This window comes from Culex pipiens, chromosome 2 (assembly GCF_016801865.2).
Source record: "Culex pipiens pallens isolate TS chromosome 2, TS_CPP_V2, whole genome shotgun sequence".
Taxonomy (NCBI): Eukaryota; Metazoa; Arthropoda; class Insecta; order Diptera; family Culicidae; genus Culex; species Culex pipiens.
In genome coordinates, this window is record NC_068938.1 from 118147979 (window position 1) to 118165264 (window position 17286).

General features: G+C 26.6%; 1 protein-coding gene across 4 annotated transcripts in view; it reads right to left on the reverse strand.

Annotated features, from left to right (window-relative positions):
* LOC120419423 (IDLSRF-like peptide) overlaps window positions 1-17286 on the reverse strand; it is an 87943-nt gene that overhangs the window by 22085 nt on the left and 48572 nt on the right. Inside the window, exon 1 of one of the 4 annotated variants that reach the window (XM_039582098.1) lies at window positions 8845-8959. The exons of 2 other annotated variants lie outside the window; for them this stretch is intronic. In XM_039582098.1, the coding sequence (XP_039438032.1) occupies window positions 8845-8944 (100 nt within the window). In that variant the 5' untranslated portion in view covers window positions 8945-8959. Of the gene's footprint in view, window positions 1-8817; window positions 8960-17286 lie in introns of those variants that run through there. One more of the 4 variants, XM_039582096.1, reaches the window with a different exon arrangement.

The window sequence follows — 17286 nt, forward strand, 5'->3', positions numbered from 1 at the left end:
AAAATATTAAAATATTAAAATATTAAAATATTAAAATATTAAAATATTAAAATATTAAAATATTAAAATATTAAAATATTAAAATATTAAAATATTAAAATATTAAAATATTAAAATATTAAAATATTAAAATATTAAAATATTAAAATATTAAAATATTAAAATATTAAAATATTAAAATATTAAAATATTAAAATATTAAAATATTAAAATATTAAAATATTAAAATATTAAAATATTAAAATATTAAAATATTAAAATATTAAAATATTAAAATATTAAAATATTAAAATATTAAAATATTAAAATATTAAAATATTAAAATATTAAAATATTAAAATATTAAAATATTAAAATATTAAAATATTAAAATATTAAAATATTAAAATATTAAAATATTAAAATATTAAAATATTAAAATATTAAAATATTAAAATATTAAAATATTAAAATATTAAAATATTAAAATATTAAAATATTAAAATATTAAAATATTAAAATATTAAAATATTAAAATATTAAAATATTAAAATATTAAAATATTAAAATATTAAAATATTAAAATATTAAAATATTAAAATATTAAAATATTAAAATATTAAAATATTAAAATATTAAAATATTAAAATATTAAAATATTAAAATATTAAAATATTAAAATATTAAAATATTAAAATATTAAAATATTAAAATATTAAAATATTAAAATATTAAAATATTAAAATATTAAAATATTAAAATATTAAAATATTAAAATATTAAAATATTAAAATATTAAAATATTAAAATATTAAAATATTAAAATATTAAAATATTAAAATATTAAAATATTAAAATATTAAAATATTAAAATATTAAAATATTAAAATATTAAAATATTAAAATATAAAAATATAAAAATATAAAAATATTAAAATATAAAAATATAAAAATATAAAAATATAAAAATATAAAAATATAAAAATATTAAAATATAAAAATATTAAAATATTAAAATATTAAAATATTAAAATATTAAAATATTAAAATATTAAAATATTAAAATATTAAAATAATAAAATATTAAAATATTAAAATATTAAAATATTAAAATATTAAAATATTAAAATATTAAAATATTAAAATATTAAAATATTAAAATATTAAAATATTAAAATATTAAAATATTAAAATATTAAAATATTAAAATATTAAAATATTAAAATATTAAAATATTAAAATATTAAAATATTAAAATATTAAAATATTAAAATATTAAAATATTAAAATATTAAAATATTAAAATATTAAAATATTAAAATATTAAAATATTAAAATATTAAAATATTAAAATATTAAAATATTAAAATATTAAAATATTAAAATATTAAAATATTAAAATATTAAAATATTAAAATATTAAAATATTAAAATATGAAAATATGAAAATATGAAAATATGAAAATATGAAAATATGAAAATATGAAAATATGAAAATATGAAAATATGAAAATATGAAAATATGAAAATATGAAAATATGAAAATATGAAAATATGAAAATATGAAAATATGAAAATATGAAAATATGAAAATATGAAAATATGAAAATATTAAAATATTAAAATATTAAAATATTAAAATATTAAAATATTAAAATATTAAAATATTAAAATATTAAAATATTAAAATATTAAAATTTTAAAATATTAAAATATTAAAATATTAAAATATTAAAATATTAAAATATTAAAATATTAAAATATTAAAATATTAAAATATTAAAATATTAAAATATTAAAATATTAAAATATTAAAATATTAAAATATTAAAATATTAAAATATTAAAATATTAAAATATTAAAATATTAAAATATTAAAATATTAAAATATTAAAATATTAAAATATTAAAATATTAAAATATTAAAATAATAAAATATTAAAATATTAAAATATTAAAATATTAAAATATTAAAATATTTAAATATTAAAATATTAAAATATTAAAATATTAAAATATTAAAATATTAAAATATTAAAATATTAAAATATTAAAATATTAAAATATTAAAATATTAAAATATTAAAATATTAAAATATTAAAATATTAAAATATTAAAATATTAAAATATTAAAATATTAAAATATTAAAATATTAAATATTAAAATATTAAAATATTAAAATATTAAAATATTAAAATATTAAAATATTAAAATATTAAAATATTAAAATATTAAAATATTAAAATATTAAAATATTAAAATATTAAAATATTAAAATATTAAAATATTAAAATATTAAAATATTAAAATATTAAAATATTAAAATATTAAAATATTAAAATATTAAAATATTAAAATATTAAAATATTAAATATTAAAATATTAAAATATTAAAATATTAAAATATTAAAATATTAAAATATTAAAATATTAAAATATTAAAATATTAAAATATTAAAATATTAAAATATTAAAATATTAAAATATTAAAATATTAAAATATTAAAATATTAAAATATTAAAATATTAAAATATTAAAATATTAAAATATTAAAATATTAAAATATTAAAATATTAAAATATTAAAATATTAAAATATTAAAATATTAAAATATTAAAATATTAAAATATTAAAATATTAAAATATTAAAATATTAAAATATTAAAATATTAAAATATTAAAATATTAAAATATTAAAATATTAAAATATTAAAATATTAAAATATTAAAATATTAAAATATTAAAATATTAAAATATTAAAATATTAAAATATTAAAATATTAAAATATTAAAATATTAAAATATTAAAATATTAAAATATTAAAATATTAAAATATTAAAATATTAAAATATTAAAATATTAAAATATTAAAATATTAAAATATTAAAATATTAAAATATTAAAATATTAAAATATTAAAATATTAAAATATTAAAATATTAAAATATTAAAATATTAAAATATTAAAATATTAAAATATTAAAATATTAAAATATTAAAATATTAAAGTATTAAAATATTAAAATATTAAAATATTAAAATATTAAAATATTAAAATATTAAAATATTAAAATATTAAAATATTAAAATATTAAAATATTAAAATATTAAAATATTAAAATATTAAAATATTAAAATATTAAAATATTTCAATATTAAAATATTAAAATATTAAAATATTAAAATATTAAAATATTAAAATATTAAAATATTAAAATATTAAAATATTAAAATATTAAAATATTAAAATATTAAAATATTTAAATATTAAAATATTAAAATATTAAAATATTAAAATATTAAAATATTAAAATATCAAAATATTAAAATCTTAAAATATTAAAATATTAAAATATTAAAATATTAAAATATTAAAATATTAAAATATTAAAATATTAAAATATTAAAGTATTAAAATATTAAAATATTAAAATATTAAAATATTAAAATATTAAAATATTAAAATATTAAAATATTAAAATATTAAAATATTAAAATATTAAAATATTAAAATATTAAAATATTAAAATATTAAAATATTAAAATATTAAAATATTAAAATATTAAAATATTAAAATATTAAAATATTAAAATATTAAAATATTAAAATATTAAAATATTAAAATATTAAAATATTAAAATATTAAAATATTAAAATATTAAAATATTAAAATATTAAAATAATAAAATATTAAAATATTAAAATATTAAAATATTAAAATATTAAAATATTAAAATATTAAAATATTAAAATATTAAAATATTAAAATATTAAAATATTAAAATATTAAAATATTAAAATATTAAAATATTAATATATTAAAATATTAAAATATTAAAATATTAAAATATTAAAATACTAAAATAAAATACTAAAATATTAAAATATTAAAATATTAAAATATTAAAATATTAAAATATTAAAATATTAAAATATTAAAATATTAAAATATTAAAATATTAAAATATTAAAATATTAAAATATTAAAATATTAAAATATTAAAATATTAAAATATTAAAATATTAAAATATTAAAATATTAAAATATTAAAATATTAAAATATTAAAATATTAAAATATTAAAATATTAAAATATTAAAATATTAAAATATTAAATTATTAAAATATTAAATTATTAAAATATTAAAATATTAAAATATTAAAATATTAAAATATTAAAATATTAAAATATTAAAATATTAAAATATTAAAATATTAAAATATTAAAATATTAAAATATTAAAATATTAAAATATTAAAATATTAAAATATTAAAATATTAAAATATTAAAATATTAAAATATTAAAATATTAAAATATTAAAATATTAAAATATTAAAATATTAAAATATTAAAATATTAAAATATTAAAATATTAAAATATTAAAATATTAAAATATTAAAATATTAAAATATTAAAATATTAAAATATTAAAATATTAAAATATTAAAATATTAAAATATTAAAATATTAAAATATTAAAATATTAAAATATTAAAATATTAAAATATTAAAATATTAAAATATTAAAATATTAAAATATTAAAATATTAAAATATTAAAATATTAAAATATTAAAATATTAAAATATTAAAATATTAAAATATTAAAATATTAAAATATTAAAATATTAAAATATTAAAATATTAAAATATTAAAATATTAAAATATTAAAATATTAAAATATTAAAATATTAAAATATTAAAATATTAAAATATTAAAATATTAAAATATTAAAATATTAAAATATTAAAATATTAAAATATTAAAATATTAAAATATTAAAATATTAAAATATTAAAATATTAAAATATTAAAATATTAAAATATTAAAATATTAAAATATTAAAATATTAAAATATTAAAATATTAAAATATTAAAATATTAAAATATTAAAATATTAAAATATTAAAATATTAAAATATTAAAATATTAAAATATTAAAATATTAAAATATTAAAATATTAAAATATTAAAATATTAAAATATTAAAATATTAAAATATTAAAATATTAAAATATTAAAATATTAAAATATTAAAATATTAAAATATTAAAATATTAAAATATTAAAATATTAAAATATTAAAATATTAAAATATTAAAATATTAAAATATTAAAATATTAAAATATTAAAATATTTAAAAATTAAAATATTAAAATATTAAAATATTAAAATATTAAAATATTAAAATATTAAAATATTAAAATATTAAAATATTAAAATATTAAAATATTAAAATATTAAAATATTAAAATATTAAAATATTAAAATATTAAAATATTAAAATATTAAAATATTAAAATATTAAAATATTAAAATATTAAAATATTAAAATATTAAAATATTAAAATATTAAAATATTAAAATATTAAAATATTAAAATATTAAAATATTAAAATATTAAAATATTAAAATATTAAAATATTAAAATATTAAAATATTAAAATATTAAAATATTAAAATATTAAAATATTAAAATATTAAAATAATAAAATATTAAAATATTTAAAAATTAAAATATTGAAATATTCAAATATTAAAATTAGGAATAATTAGGAAATTAGGAATAATCGTGGTCCGCCATCTTGGATTATACCTTGAGCCGTTACTTTTCCAGAAAATATCTCAAATTTAGGCATTTTTGCCTAGAATTTAGTAATAATCATGGCCCGCAATCTTGAATTATACCTGAATATCAGTAATTTTGGATCCCTTACTTTTCCAGAAAATATCTCAAATTTAGGTATTTACACTTTAAAATAAAAAAAATCGCGGTCCGCCATCTTGGATTATACCTGAATATCCAGATTTTTAAAAGTGTGCTATGCATGCCATATTTTTTTCTAATGTTGGTGCTACTGAGCGTTTTTGACATTTCGGACGTTCACAATTCGAACGCCATCTTCGCTTAAAAACCTGGATAACTTATTTTGGATCCCTGGCTCTTCCAGAAAATACCTAAATTTTAGGTTTTTATGCCTAGAATTTAGTAATAATCATTGTCCGCCATCATAGATTATACCTAAATATTAGTAATTTTGGTTCCCTCACATTTCCAGAAAATACCTAAATTTTAGGATTTTATGCCTAGAATTTAGTCATAATCATGGTCCGCCATCTTGGATTATTCCTAAATATAAGTTATTTTGGATCCCTCACTTTTCCAGAAAATACCTAAATTTTAGGGTTTTATGCCTAGAATTTAGTAATAATTATGGTCCGCCATCTTGGATTATACCTTTATATTAGTAATTTTGGTTCCCTCACTTTTCCAGAAAATACCTAAATTTTAGGATTTTGTGCCTAGAATTTAGTCATAATCATGGTCCGCCATCTTGGATTATTCCTAAATATAAGTTATTTTGGATCCCTGACTTTTCCAGAAAATATCTAAATTTTAGGTTTTTATGCCTAGAATTTAGTAATTATCATGGTTCGCCATCTTGGATTATACCTAAATATTAGTAATTTTGATTCCCTCACTTTTCCAGAAAATACCTAAATTCTAGGATTTTATGCCTAGAAATTAGTCATAATCATAGTCCGCCATCTTGGATTATACCTGGATAATTCTCCGCCAACTCACACAGCAGTTGCCCCGACCCCTCTTCGATTTGCGTGAAACTTTGTCCTAAGGGGTAACTTTTATTCCTGATCACGAATCCGAGATCCGTTTTTTGATATCTCGTGACGGAGGGGCGGTACGACCCCTTCCATTTTTGAACATGCGAAAAAAGAGGTGTTTTTCAATAATTTGCAGCCTGAAACGGCGATGAGATAGAAATTTGGTGTCAAAGGGACTTTTATGTAAAATTAGACGCCCGATTTGATGGCGTACTCAGAATTCCGAAAAAACGTATTTTTCATCGAAAAAAACACTAACAAAGTTTTAAAAATTCTCCCATTTTCCGTTACTTGACTGTACATTTTTTTGGAACATGTCATTATATGGGAAATTTAATGTACTTTTCGAATCTAAATTGACCCAGAAGGGTAATATTTTCATTTAGAACAAAATTTTTCATTTTAAAATTTTGTGTTTTTTCTAACTTTGCAGGGTTATTTTTTGGAGTGCAATATTGTTCTACAAACCCAGTAACGAAATATTCTAGCAGAGCTGGTTCTGTCAGAATCCTGCTAGAACGGTGGAACATTTCTACTAGAATACTGTAAGAATATCCAGCTCTGTAAGAACCCTGCTAGAATCCTGCTAGAACGTCGTGAATGGGAAGTTGTAGAACAGACAATTACAAAAATTTTGATATATAGACATAAGGGGTTTGCTTATAAACATCAAGAGTTATCAGCGATTTTACGAAAAAAAGTTTTGAAAATGTTGGTCGTCGTTGATCATGGCCGTTCATGGGCACCCGCCACAGGCACGGACGACGAAACAAAGAGAAACGCAAAAAGTTACTTTTTCAAAACTTTTTTTCGTAAAATCGCAATAACTCGTGATGTTTATAAGCAAACCCTTTATGTCTATACATCAAATTTTTTGTAATTGTCTGCTCTACAACTTTGTAGAACATTATTGCACTCTAAAAAATTACCCTGCAATGTTAGAAAAAACACGAAATTTTAAAATGAAAAAAATTGTTCTAAATGAAAAAATGACCCTTCTGGGTCATTGTAGATTCGAAAAGTACATTAAATTTCCCATAAAATGACGTGTTACAAAATTTTTTACAGTCAAGTAACGGAAAATGGGACAATTTTTAAAACTTTTTTAGTGTTTTTTTTCGATGAAAAATACGTTTTTTCGGAATTCTGAGTACGCCATCAAATCGGGCGTCTAATTTCACATAAAAGTCCCTTTGACACCAAATTTCTATCTCATCACCGTTTCAGGCTGCAAATTATTGAAAAACACCTCTTTTTTCGCATGTTCAAAAATGGAAGGGGTCGTACCGCCCCTCCGTCATGAAATATCAAAAAACGGAAATCGGATTCGTGATCAGGGACAAAAGTTACCACTAAGGACAAAGTTTCACACAAATCGAAGAGGGGTCGGGGCAACTTTTCCCGATTTCGTGTGAGTTGGTAGATAATTACCCACCTAAATATAAGTTATTTTGGATCCCTCACTTTTCCAGAAAATACCTAAAATTTAGGTATATTGGTTCTTCAATTATACCTAAAATTTAGAAATTCTCGTACAAAAACGCGACTAGTAATTTTATTACTAATAGCCGATTAGTAATAAAATACCTTATTGCAGTCAGGTTCGATTATACCTAAAAATTAGGAATTTATACCTAATGTCCGTTTTGCGTGCAGGGCGACAACAACAGCAACTCGTTGTTGCACTCCTCGAACTATTTGGTGATGGCACTCACGAAATACTAACATCTCATTTTTAAGCGGTTACAGGTTCCAAACTTACCAAATCGCTGTTTTGCGAAACTCGATCATACTGAACAGGCCATACGTGTCTCCTTTTCCGGCGAGTGACCCAGAACATGCCATATGCTCCGCCTTTTGATTGTTGATGATCATGGACGTCCGCATCGGTATATCTCACCTCCACCCGCGGTGACTTCCTGCGCATCACTTCCCAGTTAAGTCAATCGGAATTCAATTCGAATCGTTTACGTATTCCGTTTCAAACACAACAACCGATTCCGTGTACGTACCGGTTGTTGCGTTTGAAACGGAATACGTAAAAGATTCGAATTGAATCCCGTTTCAGAATTTCGATGGAGTTGACTGGGTTAGTGCTCCGGCTGGGCGTGTAATCGCGGCAAAGTTTTTGTTTACCGCCGGTGGGGTATATTCATTGAATTGTCCCGCATCTGATGCTCGTTTACGACGACGGCAATACCATCCGACAATACCTCCGGCAACGTACTTCGCACGTGTGTGGGACCACTTTTCCGACTGTTATTATTAAATTTTATTCCGAATCTGAATCTTATGACAGATGTACACGGAGAATCAGCATTACACATTTTGCAGTTCGATTTTACACCACCGACTAGTTTCAACCCTCGAGCTGAAAAAAGTGTAAAAGGCGAACTGCAAAAAGTGTAAAAGTTACATCTTTACCAGTTCAGGGGCTCGAACAGAAAAAAGTATAACTTTTGGGCTTAGAATAATTTCGAGAATTTCGCCCGCTGTCAAATCGGGACTTGGTGCAAATTTGGAGCTGCCCAGTTAACTCAATCCGAATTCTGAAACGGAATCAAATTAGAATCGTATACAAATTTGGATCTGGTAACACTGCTCGACTAGTGAACTTGTTGTGATTGAACCCTCCAGATAATTCAGCAAAAATTAACCCGAAAACCACCAATAAATCGCCAGAGACATCGCTGTACCCGTTGATCACGCCTCGCTGTACGTATTGATGCTGAAAATCAGTGATAGTGCATGCAGTAAACCGAGTTAAGAGCGTTGGAAATTTCGAACTAATCTCAGTACACTGCACCACCATAACAAAACCGGGCCGCCCACCCGTCGCAAAGTGTGACATCCGCTTCTGTCAAACCACTTCATTGCATTATTGGTCGTCATACTGTTGATTTAGTTGCCGAATTCCACTCTTACTCGCAATTGTTGGCCTCGCCACCCAACAAGATCTGCTGCAATCAGCATAAATGCTGCTGTAATGCCACCACCGAGTCTCTGAACCAGCACACAAATTATAAGCACTGCCAAACAAAATCGCCAATTGTACATGTAACATCTGATGAGTCCAGAATAAAGATCATCGTTCTGCTGGTTGTTTTCATTCGTGCCGAAAGCCCGCCCCACACGTCGCATCCACCGTCTCGCCATCGTCTTCAAAACCTGGACGCCAAATACTTCGCCGTTTGTTTACTTCTTCGCTGCTGTCTACTACAAGAGATTCTACTCGAACGGAATAGGCGTATCAGTGTGGTAAGTTGTGCTGCAATAGTATTGGTACTTGCACTGCACACTGCCACACCACCCTGCACAAAATTTCAAACAACAGCGCCATCTGTTAGCGAGCACTGCCAACATGAGTTTAAATTTGGCAGAGTTGCCAGAACTCATTGCATCTATGAGGAAGGATTCATCAAACTGCCTGAAGGATGTTGTAGCGAGCCAACAATTTCTTTCGAACAAATTTGAAGAAATAGTGGGTCATATGAAGCTGCTACAAAACCAAATTCAGCTATTGCGGTCGGAAAATCACTGTTTGAAGCAGTCAATCAAAAATCTCTCGGAAAATGCCAAATCGATCACGCAAGTCGTCCATCAAGCGGAATTAGACATCGATTGCCAACAAAGGTCTGAACTGTCTACCAACGCGATTATTCTGGGCATACCCAGAACTGCCCAGGAAAACACAGACGACATTGTGCTGAAGACCTGCGAAGCTCTTGGATACTCTACGGCAAAGCACGACATGGTTTCCTGCTGCAGAATACCCTGTGCGAAATCAGAAAATTCACCGATTCGCATCACATTCAAAAGCGCGCACTGCAAGGAAAAATTGATGGAGCACAAAAAACAATACGGTACCATGGATATCAGTGCAATTCAAGATCAAAAGCTGCCAATGGGGACGCAAGGTAGAGTAGTCATCCGAGATGAGCTGACACCACTATCCCGGAGACTATTGCAAGAGTTGAAAGGATTACAAGCCGCCCTGGATCTTCGTTACGTATGGCCTGGACGCAATGGTGCTATCATGGTGAGAAAAACTGAAAAATCGAAGGCCATACCAATTCTGTCCCGTCACGACATACAGAAGCTGTTGCAAACCCCGAAAAAGTAATCTGTGCAGCTTACCATGCAGTATCTACAACTAAACCACCATTAGTGCAACCCATTACGCAACCAACGCCTACGTAGGAAATCCTTTGAATCTGTCCCTTCCTGCCTCGTCGACTGTGATCAAAATTCTGCAGATCAATATTCGAGGAATTAATCGATTTGAAAAGCTTGACTCCCTGTGCCTATTCATACGCAATCTAAACACAGTCGTCGACGTAATCGTGGTTGGTGAGACGTGGCTTAAAGAAGCTCGGTCGCAGTACTACAACATACCAGACTACCAAGCTATCCACTCCTGCCGTAAAACGTCGGCCGGCGGTCTGGCAATCTTCATCAGGAAGGAGCTACCCTTTGCAGTAACAGCTAACACAACGTACCAAGGCTACCACCACATCGCAGTTAAACTTCACGCGGGAAAAAATCATGTCCTCATTCATGGGTTTTACCGTCCACCGGACTTTGATGCTGTTCACCTTGCCTCATCCATTGAAGCGATCCTGGCGAATGCAGATACAGCGGACCCGTGTCTCTTAGTGGGTGACATGAATCTACCGGTCAACAACCCTGAAGCCAGAGACGTTCAACAGTACACACAGCTGCTAAATTCGTATGGCATGGCGGTGACTAACTCTTTTGTTACAAGACCCAGCAGCAACAACATCCTCGACCACGTGGTTTGCAGTGTGGCGAACTCATCCCGAGTTTCCAACTATACGATGGATTGTGACCTGAGTGATCACAGCTATGTCCTTACAGTGCTCAAACTCAAGATGGAGCAGGAACGGCGCACACTAACTAAGACTTGGACTAACTATACAGCTGTGAATGATGAATACCGATCATTTCTGCAAGAGTACCAACTAGACTTACTGGTACCAAACGAACGTCTGCAAGCCATAACAGAACGCTATGCTCTTCTAACAAAGAAACACACGCGAACGACGACGGTGGAGGTCAAGGTGAAGCATAACTGTTGTCCCTGGTTCAACTACGACATTTGGAAGCTGAGCAACATAAAGGACAAAGTGTTGCAGAAATGGAAGGCCAATCGACTGGATGAGGTTCAAACCGAACTCTTGGCTCGTGCAAATCTAAAGCTGAATGAAGCAAAGCGTAAAGCAAAGGCGAACTACCACTCGAGGCTGTTCTGTACAAGCAACCCAAAGCTACTCTGGAGTCGAATCAACGAGGTTCTAGGAGGTAAGTCGAAGGCAAACTCCAAAGTGCAGTTAGAAGTAAACCATGAAATCGTGGAAGACCCAAGCAGTGTCTCTAACATCTTCAACGACTACTTTGCCTCAGTGGGTGTTAATCTCGGCAGCCAGCTGACTTCTGACGGCAACATACACAAGTTTGGCACGATGAAGTATGCTACGCGATCCCTGTTTCTTCGACCAGTTACATCACTTGAGGTCCAGAACATAATTTTCGCACTAGACCCTAAAAAGGCGCAGGGTTATGATGGTTTCCCGGTTGCTGCCCTAAAAAGACATAGTACTCTTCTAGCAAGTGTCATCAAGGACTGCTTCAACGAGTGTGTCAGTCAGGGGGAGTTTCCGGCGTGCTTAAAGAGAGCTTTGGTCCACCCCGTCTTCAAAGGAGGCGACCCGACTAACCCGTCAAACTACAGGCCTATCTCAGTGCTTCCTGTCTTGAACAAGGTCTTCGAGAAGCTGCTTTTTGCCAGAATCTACAACTTCCTAATCGCCACCGAACAGCTATATCGCCATCAGTTTGGCTTCCGTAAGGGTTCATCGACGGAAGTAGCCATACTTGAGCTTGTTGACGAAGTTTCCAAAACACTCGATGATAAACTGTCTGCTGGCTCGATCTTCTTGGACCTCTCCAAAGCATTCGACACGATAAACCACCAAATGTTGCTGAAAAAGTTAGAGTCGTGTGGATTACGCGGATTACCGAACGCCCTTCTACAAAGCTACCTGTCCGACCGCATACAGCAAGTCGTCGTGTCTGGAATCCGCAGTGAGATCCAGTTTGTTCGTTGTGGAGTTCCCCAAGGAAGCGTTCTCGGACCGCTACTGTTTCTGATCTACGTCAACGATATGTCTAAACTGCAGCTCCACGGTAAGACCCGACTCTTTGCCGACGACACCGCCATTTCGTACGCATGCCCATCACCGGTTGTAGTAGTACAACAAATGAAGGAAGACATGGAGTTAGTGTTCAACTACCTGGAAAACAATCTTCTGGCTTTGAACCTCAGCAAAACTAAAATGATGATTTTTAGATTTCTGCATTCACAATTGCCAGAATATCCCTCACTTAGTGTACGCAACACAGTCATCGAAGAAGTAGCATGTTTTAAGTACTTGGGCGTCTACCTCGACAACCGATTCAACTGGGACAATCATGTGCGGCAAGTTATTGCAAAGTGCTCATCACTGTGCGGAATCCTCAGGAGACTGTCTAGAAGCGTCCCACACCATGTGCTCCTGAAAATCTACTTAGCATACATTCACAGCCGTTACCGATACGCCATTGCAGTTTGGGGCTCGTGTCCCAAAGTCTACTTAAAAGAACTTCAAGTGCAACAAAACCGCTGTATTAAGGCTGTCTACAAGCTACCCTTTCTACATCCAACACGTGAACTCTATGCAATGCCACAGCACAAAATCCTGCCAATGTATGGCCTCTACACACAGTCAGTCGCAGTAATTATGTACCGGATCTTAAACAACGTCAACATTCATCACAATTGGGAGTTTGAAGCTGCTATCCACGACCACTACACCCGAGGATCAACTGATTTAAGGAGGACAGGATTTCGTACTGAACTAGGAAGAAGAAGATTCAAAATCCGAGGACCAACCCTATACAACGAACTCCCGGAAAACATGAAAGAAGCACTCACAGTCAATGAATTCAAAAGAAAATTAACAATTTATACACGTGGAAATTTAAACAACTTTATTGTACGTTAGATCTAAGCGATGAATTGAATTAAAATAATAAAGTGTTACCAGCTACACACAACACACAACACAACACGACACAAGAAAACACAACACCCTTACATAACATAAAAACCCTTTAAAAGAACTAATGTTCACTAGGGGAATTATGGAATGCATTATGAATTGAAATGAAATAAAGATTATTATTATTATTATTATTATTAAATTCTAGTTTTAGTCTTAGTTTTAAGTTAATTTGAGCAATAAGTGCCTGTTGAAAAATAAACAAACAAATTCCGTTTCAAACGCAACAACCGGTTCGAACACGAAACGATTCGAATTGAATTCCGTTTCAGAATTCCGATTGAGTTGACTGGGAAGCGAAGAGTGTTTTTTTGTTGAATATAATCAACGCCGATTTTGCGTTGAAACAAACCTTGATTTTCTCAAATCCACAAAAATCTGATATTATGAAACTTTACTGTTGATCATCTAAGCAACGGTTCTCAACCTTTTCTTGGCTAGGTACCCTTTTTATTTTTGCTTAAGCTGCTGGTACCCCTATAATTTTTCGCTTATAGGCGTTTCTTTTAAATTCCAAATATCGTTTTTTTGTATAAGAATCTTAAATTTTGGAGAAAAAAAACTGTTTAAATGTTCGGGGGACATTTATTTAAACTAAATTTTGTTTTTGAAACCTTATTGAGCCAGGGTTATTCAAAAACACTTAAAAAGTGATTTTTAAAACAATCGAAGAATTAAGGCTTGTTAAGGCTTGTTTCTAGAATTGTTAGAAAACAAGTACTGGGAAGGCCACACAATGCCCATGTATTTTTTTCGATTATTTTTTTCCTGCTGAAATACATTGAAAATATTGTAAATTTTACTGAAAAACTGTTTGATAAAGTGGAGTTTTCGAGTTGTAACTATTTTCAATCAAATGATTATATTTTTCATCTCAAAAAATCTTTACTGCTTTTTTAAACATTTGACATTTTAAACAACACCACAATACCATTTCGAAAGAGTGTTTTGTTTGATAATTCTGAAGAAAAATCTTGATATTGAAATTGAAATAGAAAAATTTATAAAAAAAAATCACTTTATTTTTTTGTAGCATTGAAAATGAGATCCATATTGGAACATATGTATAACATCAATAAAAAAGGTACCTTATTGGGTAACATTTACTATAAAAACTTTTTTTCTGAGGTTTAATTTTTGGAAAAACTAAAAGACAGGTCGAAAAAATAATGTTAAATTAATGAAACTTTCGAATCTTTTTCCAACCATTTGAATTGTTTTAAGAGATGGTAGTTCCTTTCTTTCTTTTCCAGATTTCAAACAAAAAATTAAAGAATAAAAAAAATGAGCATGAGCATTAGAGACCACCCATGGTTGCCCCTTCGTTGCTGAACAGAACCGTGATATCCTTTCAGCACTAGTGATCATATTTCTGTAAATTTACATTTATCATGTACCAAAAGGTATCATGATAAATGATGGATAATTACATTAGGTTCATTGGAAATTTACATTAGATTCATTGGAAATTTACATTAGTTTTTAAAATTTACATTAGTTTGGAAAATTTACATTAGTTTTGAATTTACATTAGTTCAAACCAACTAATTCTGATTGGCCAATGGGAATGAGAAGCTCGACTTGGATTGCAGTAGGAAAAGGGTGTGGCCTATGTTCTATCTTAAAATGAGTGAAGCGGGCAGCAAAAGGAAATTATGATTTTAAAAAGTTGTTTCACAGGTAGGGGACGCTTTCTCGTCGACGGCCAAGTGGAATAATCGGACGCCAAGTGGACTGGAATCGAACGGACGACGGGTAGGAAGTTCGGTGTTACTGCTGCTACCCGCTGCCGACTGAGCCATCTTCGCATTTTATAAACGAGCGGCTAAAGCATCAACTTGTTCAGGGTGTGGCTCAGGCAGTGGGCCAGCGAAGTATGAGAGCGATAGAAAGAGAACCAAATATAACTATTTTTAGTTCGGGTAGTTTTGAAGTCAACGTTTGGCAGAAATACATTCGATATATGATTTACATTAAATAGGAATTTACAGGAAGCCGAACACGGGTAGAAATTCATCAGATTTGAGTTTCCATGATCAACGGTTCCATTAGATTCATGATTTACATTAGATTTAGATTTACATTGGAATAATTTCCATGACTTTTTACTATTTACATCATATTTCAACATTACATTGAGTGAGTTTACATAAGAAACAGTAATTACGTGCTGAGTAAATTTACATATTTTTTTCTGTGTAGGCTTCGACTATCAAGTGGTGTTTCCCTTATCGACAGCATGTATGAATGCGCCGAAAAGATAAAACACCATGATTGCTAAAACTAGATCAGTTGCGAATAGGTAACAGCCACCAACGGTGCCCGCCATGTCAGTTTGTAGATTTCAATTTTAAGGGACGGGAATGTTAGTTAGCGCAGGTTGCTACATTTAAAGAATAAAAAAAATGAACAAAAAACTCAATAAACGGTACACTATATTTAAAATAATAAAATTTCTTATCAAATGCAAGCAATTTTCTCATTAAAATATTTTTTTCTGAATATTTTCTGTGTGTTTTGTCGATTTTTTAGAATCATATAACTTAGCCAACAATTCGAAAAAAATGTTTTTTTTTAGGGAATACCTTATCATAAACTTTGCCAAAGATTTGTGATCAGAACATGCCATCTCAATGTCAGATTTTCGAAAATATTCATACACGCAAAAAAAATCAAGCATATCTGAATAAAAAAAATATTTTGTTGTTTTGACTTGGTGCATTTTTGTTGAATTAACTTACTGTTAAAAATGGATTTTTTTATTTCTTTATATTTCTTTATATTTCTGATTTCCAGCTAGTATGGTCCATTATCACGTTGCACGTGGAAAAAATAAATTCCCCGCAGTCCAGATCGTCGTAAAGCGTCCCTTCCGGATATTGCCTGATCCGTGTCTCACACGACACGTAGGGGAGAGTGGGGAGACTTGATCCCCGGGGAGACTTGATCCCAAGCCTGTATCTCGTCAGCATGTGGGTTAAACAATTAGCTTTGTTCTAGAAGTTGTGCGAAATTGACCAAAACTCATTTTAGAAAACAAAGAAAAAAATTAAAAAATGTTTAGATTGAGTTACACCCATTTTTCTAAGAAGTGCTGCAAAAAACTTCAAAGAGATCTTTTTGTTTTGATAAGTATAGAAAACACCCAAAAAATATTCAAAAAAATATTTTTTATGCATGAATTGTTTGATAAACATATCAACTTAGAGAACCCTTACGCATTTGACGTTAAATTTATCGTCATACTATTTTAACAATCAACTGTTTAAAAAAGTGCATTTAGGGAGACTTGATCCCTGCATTTTTACAGTCACTAGAATCATCCTCAAGATTAAATAATTGGGCTGGGTTTTCGTACATAGTTTCCTTTAGTATAGTTGTACATAACTTACTGCAGTTCGAACCATTTTTCAAAAGTTTTGTAAACAAAAATTACTAGCTTTTGTAAACATGCTCAAGTTTGTTCTAAAAATGAAAATTTTAAGTTTTTAAATATTTTGCATGCTAAACTTGTTATATTTTGAACACAAACGTACTGGTTTAATGTG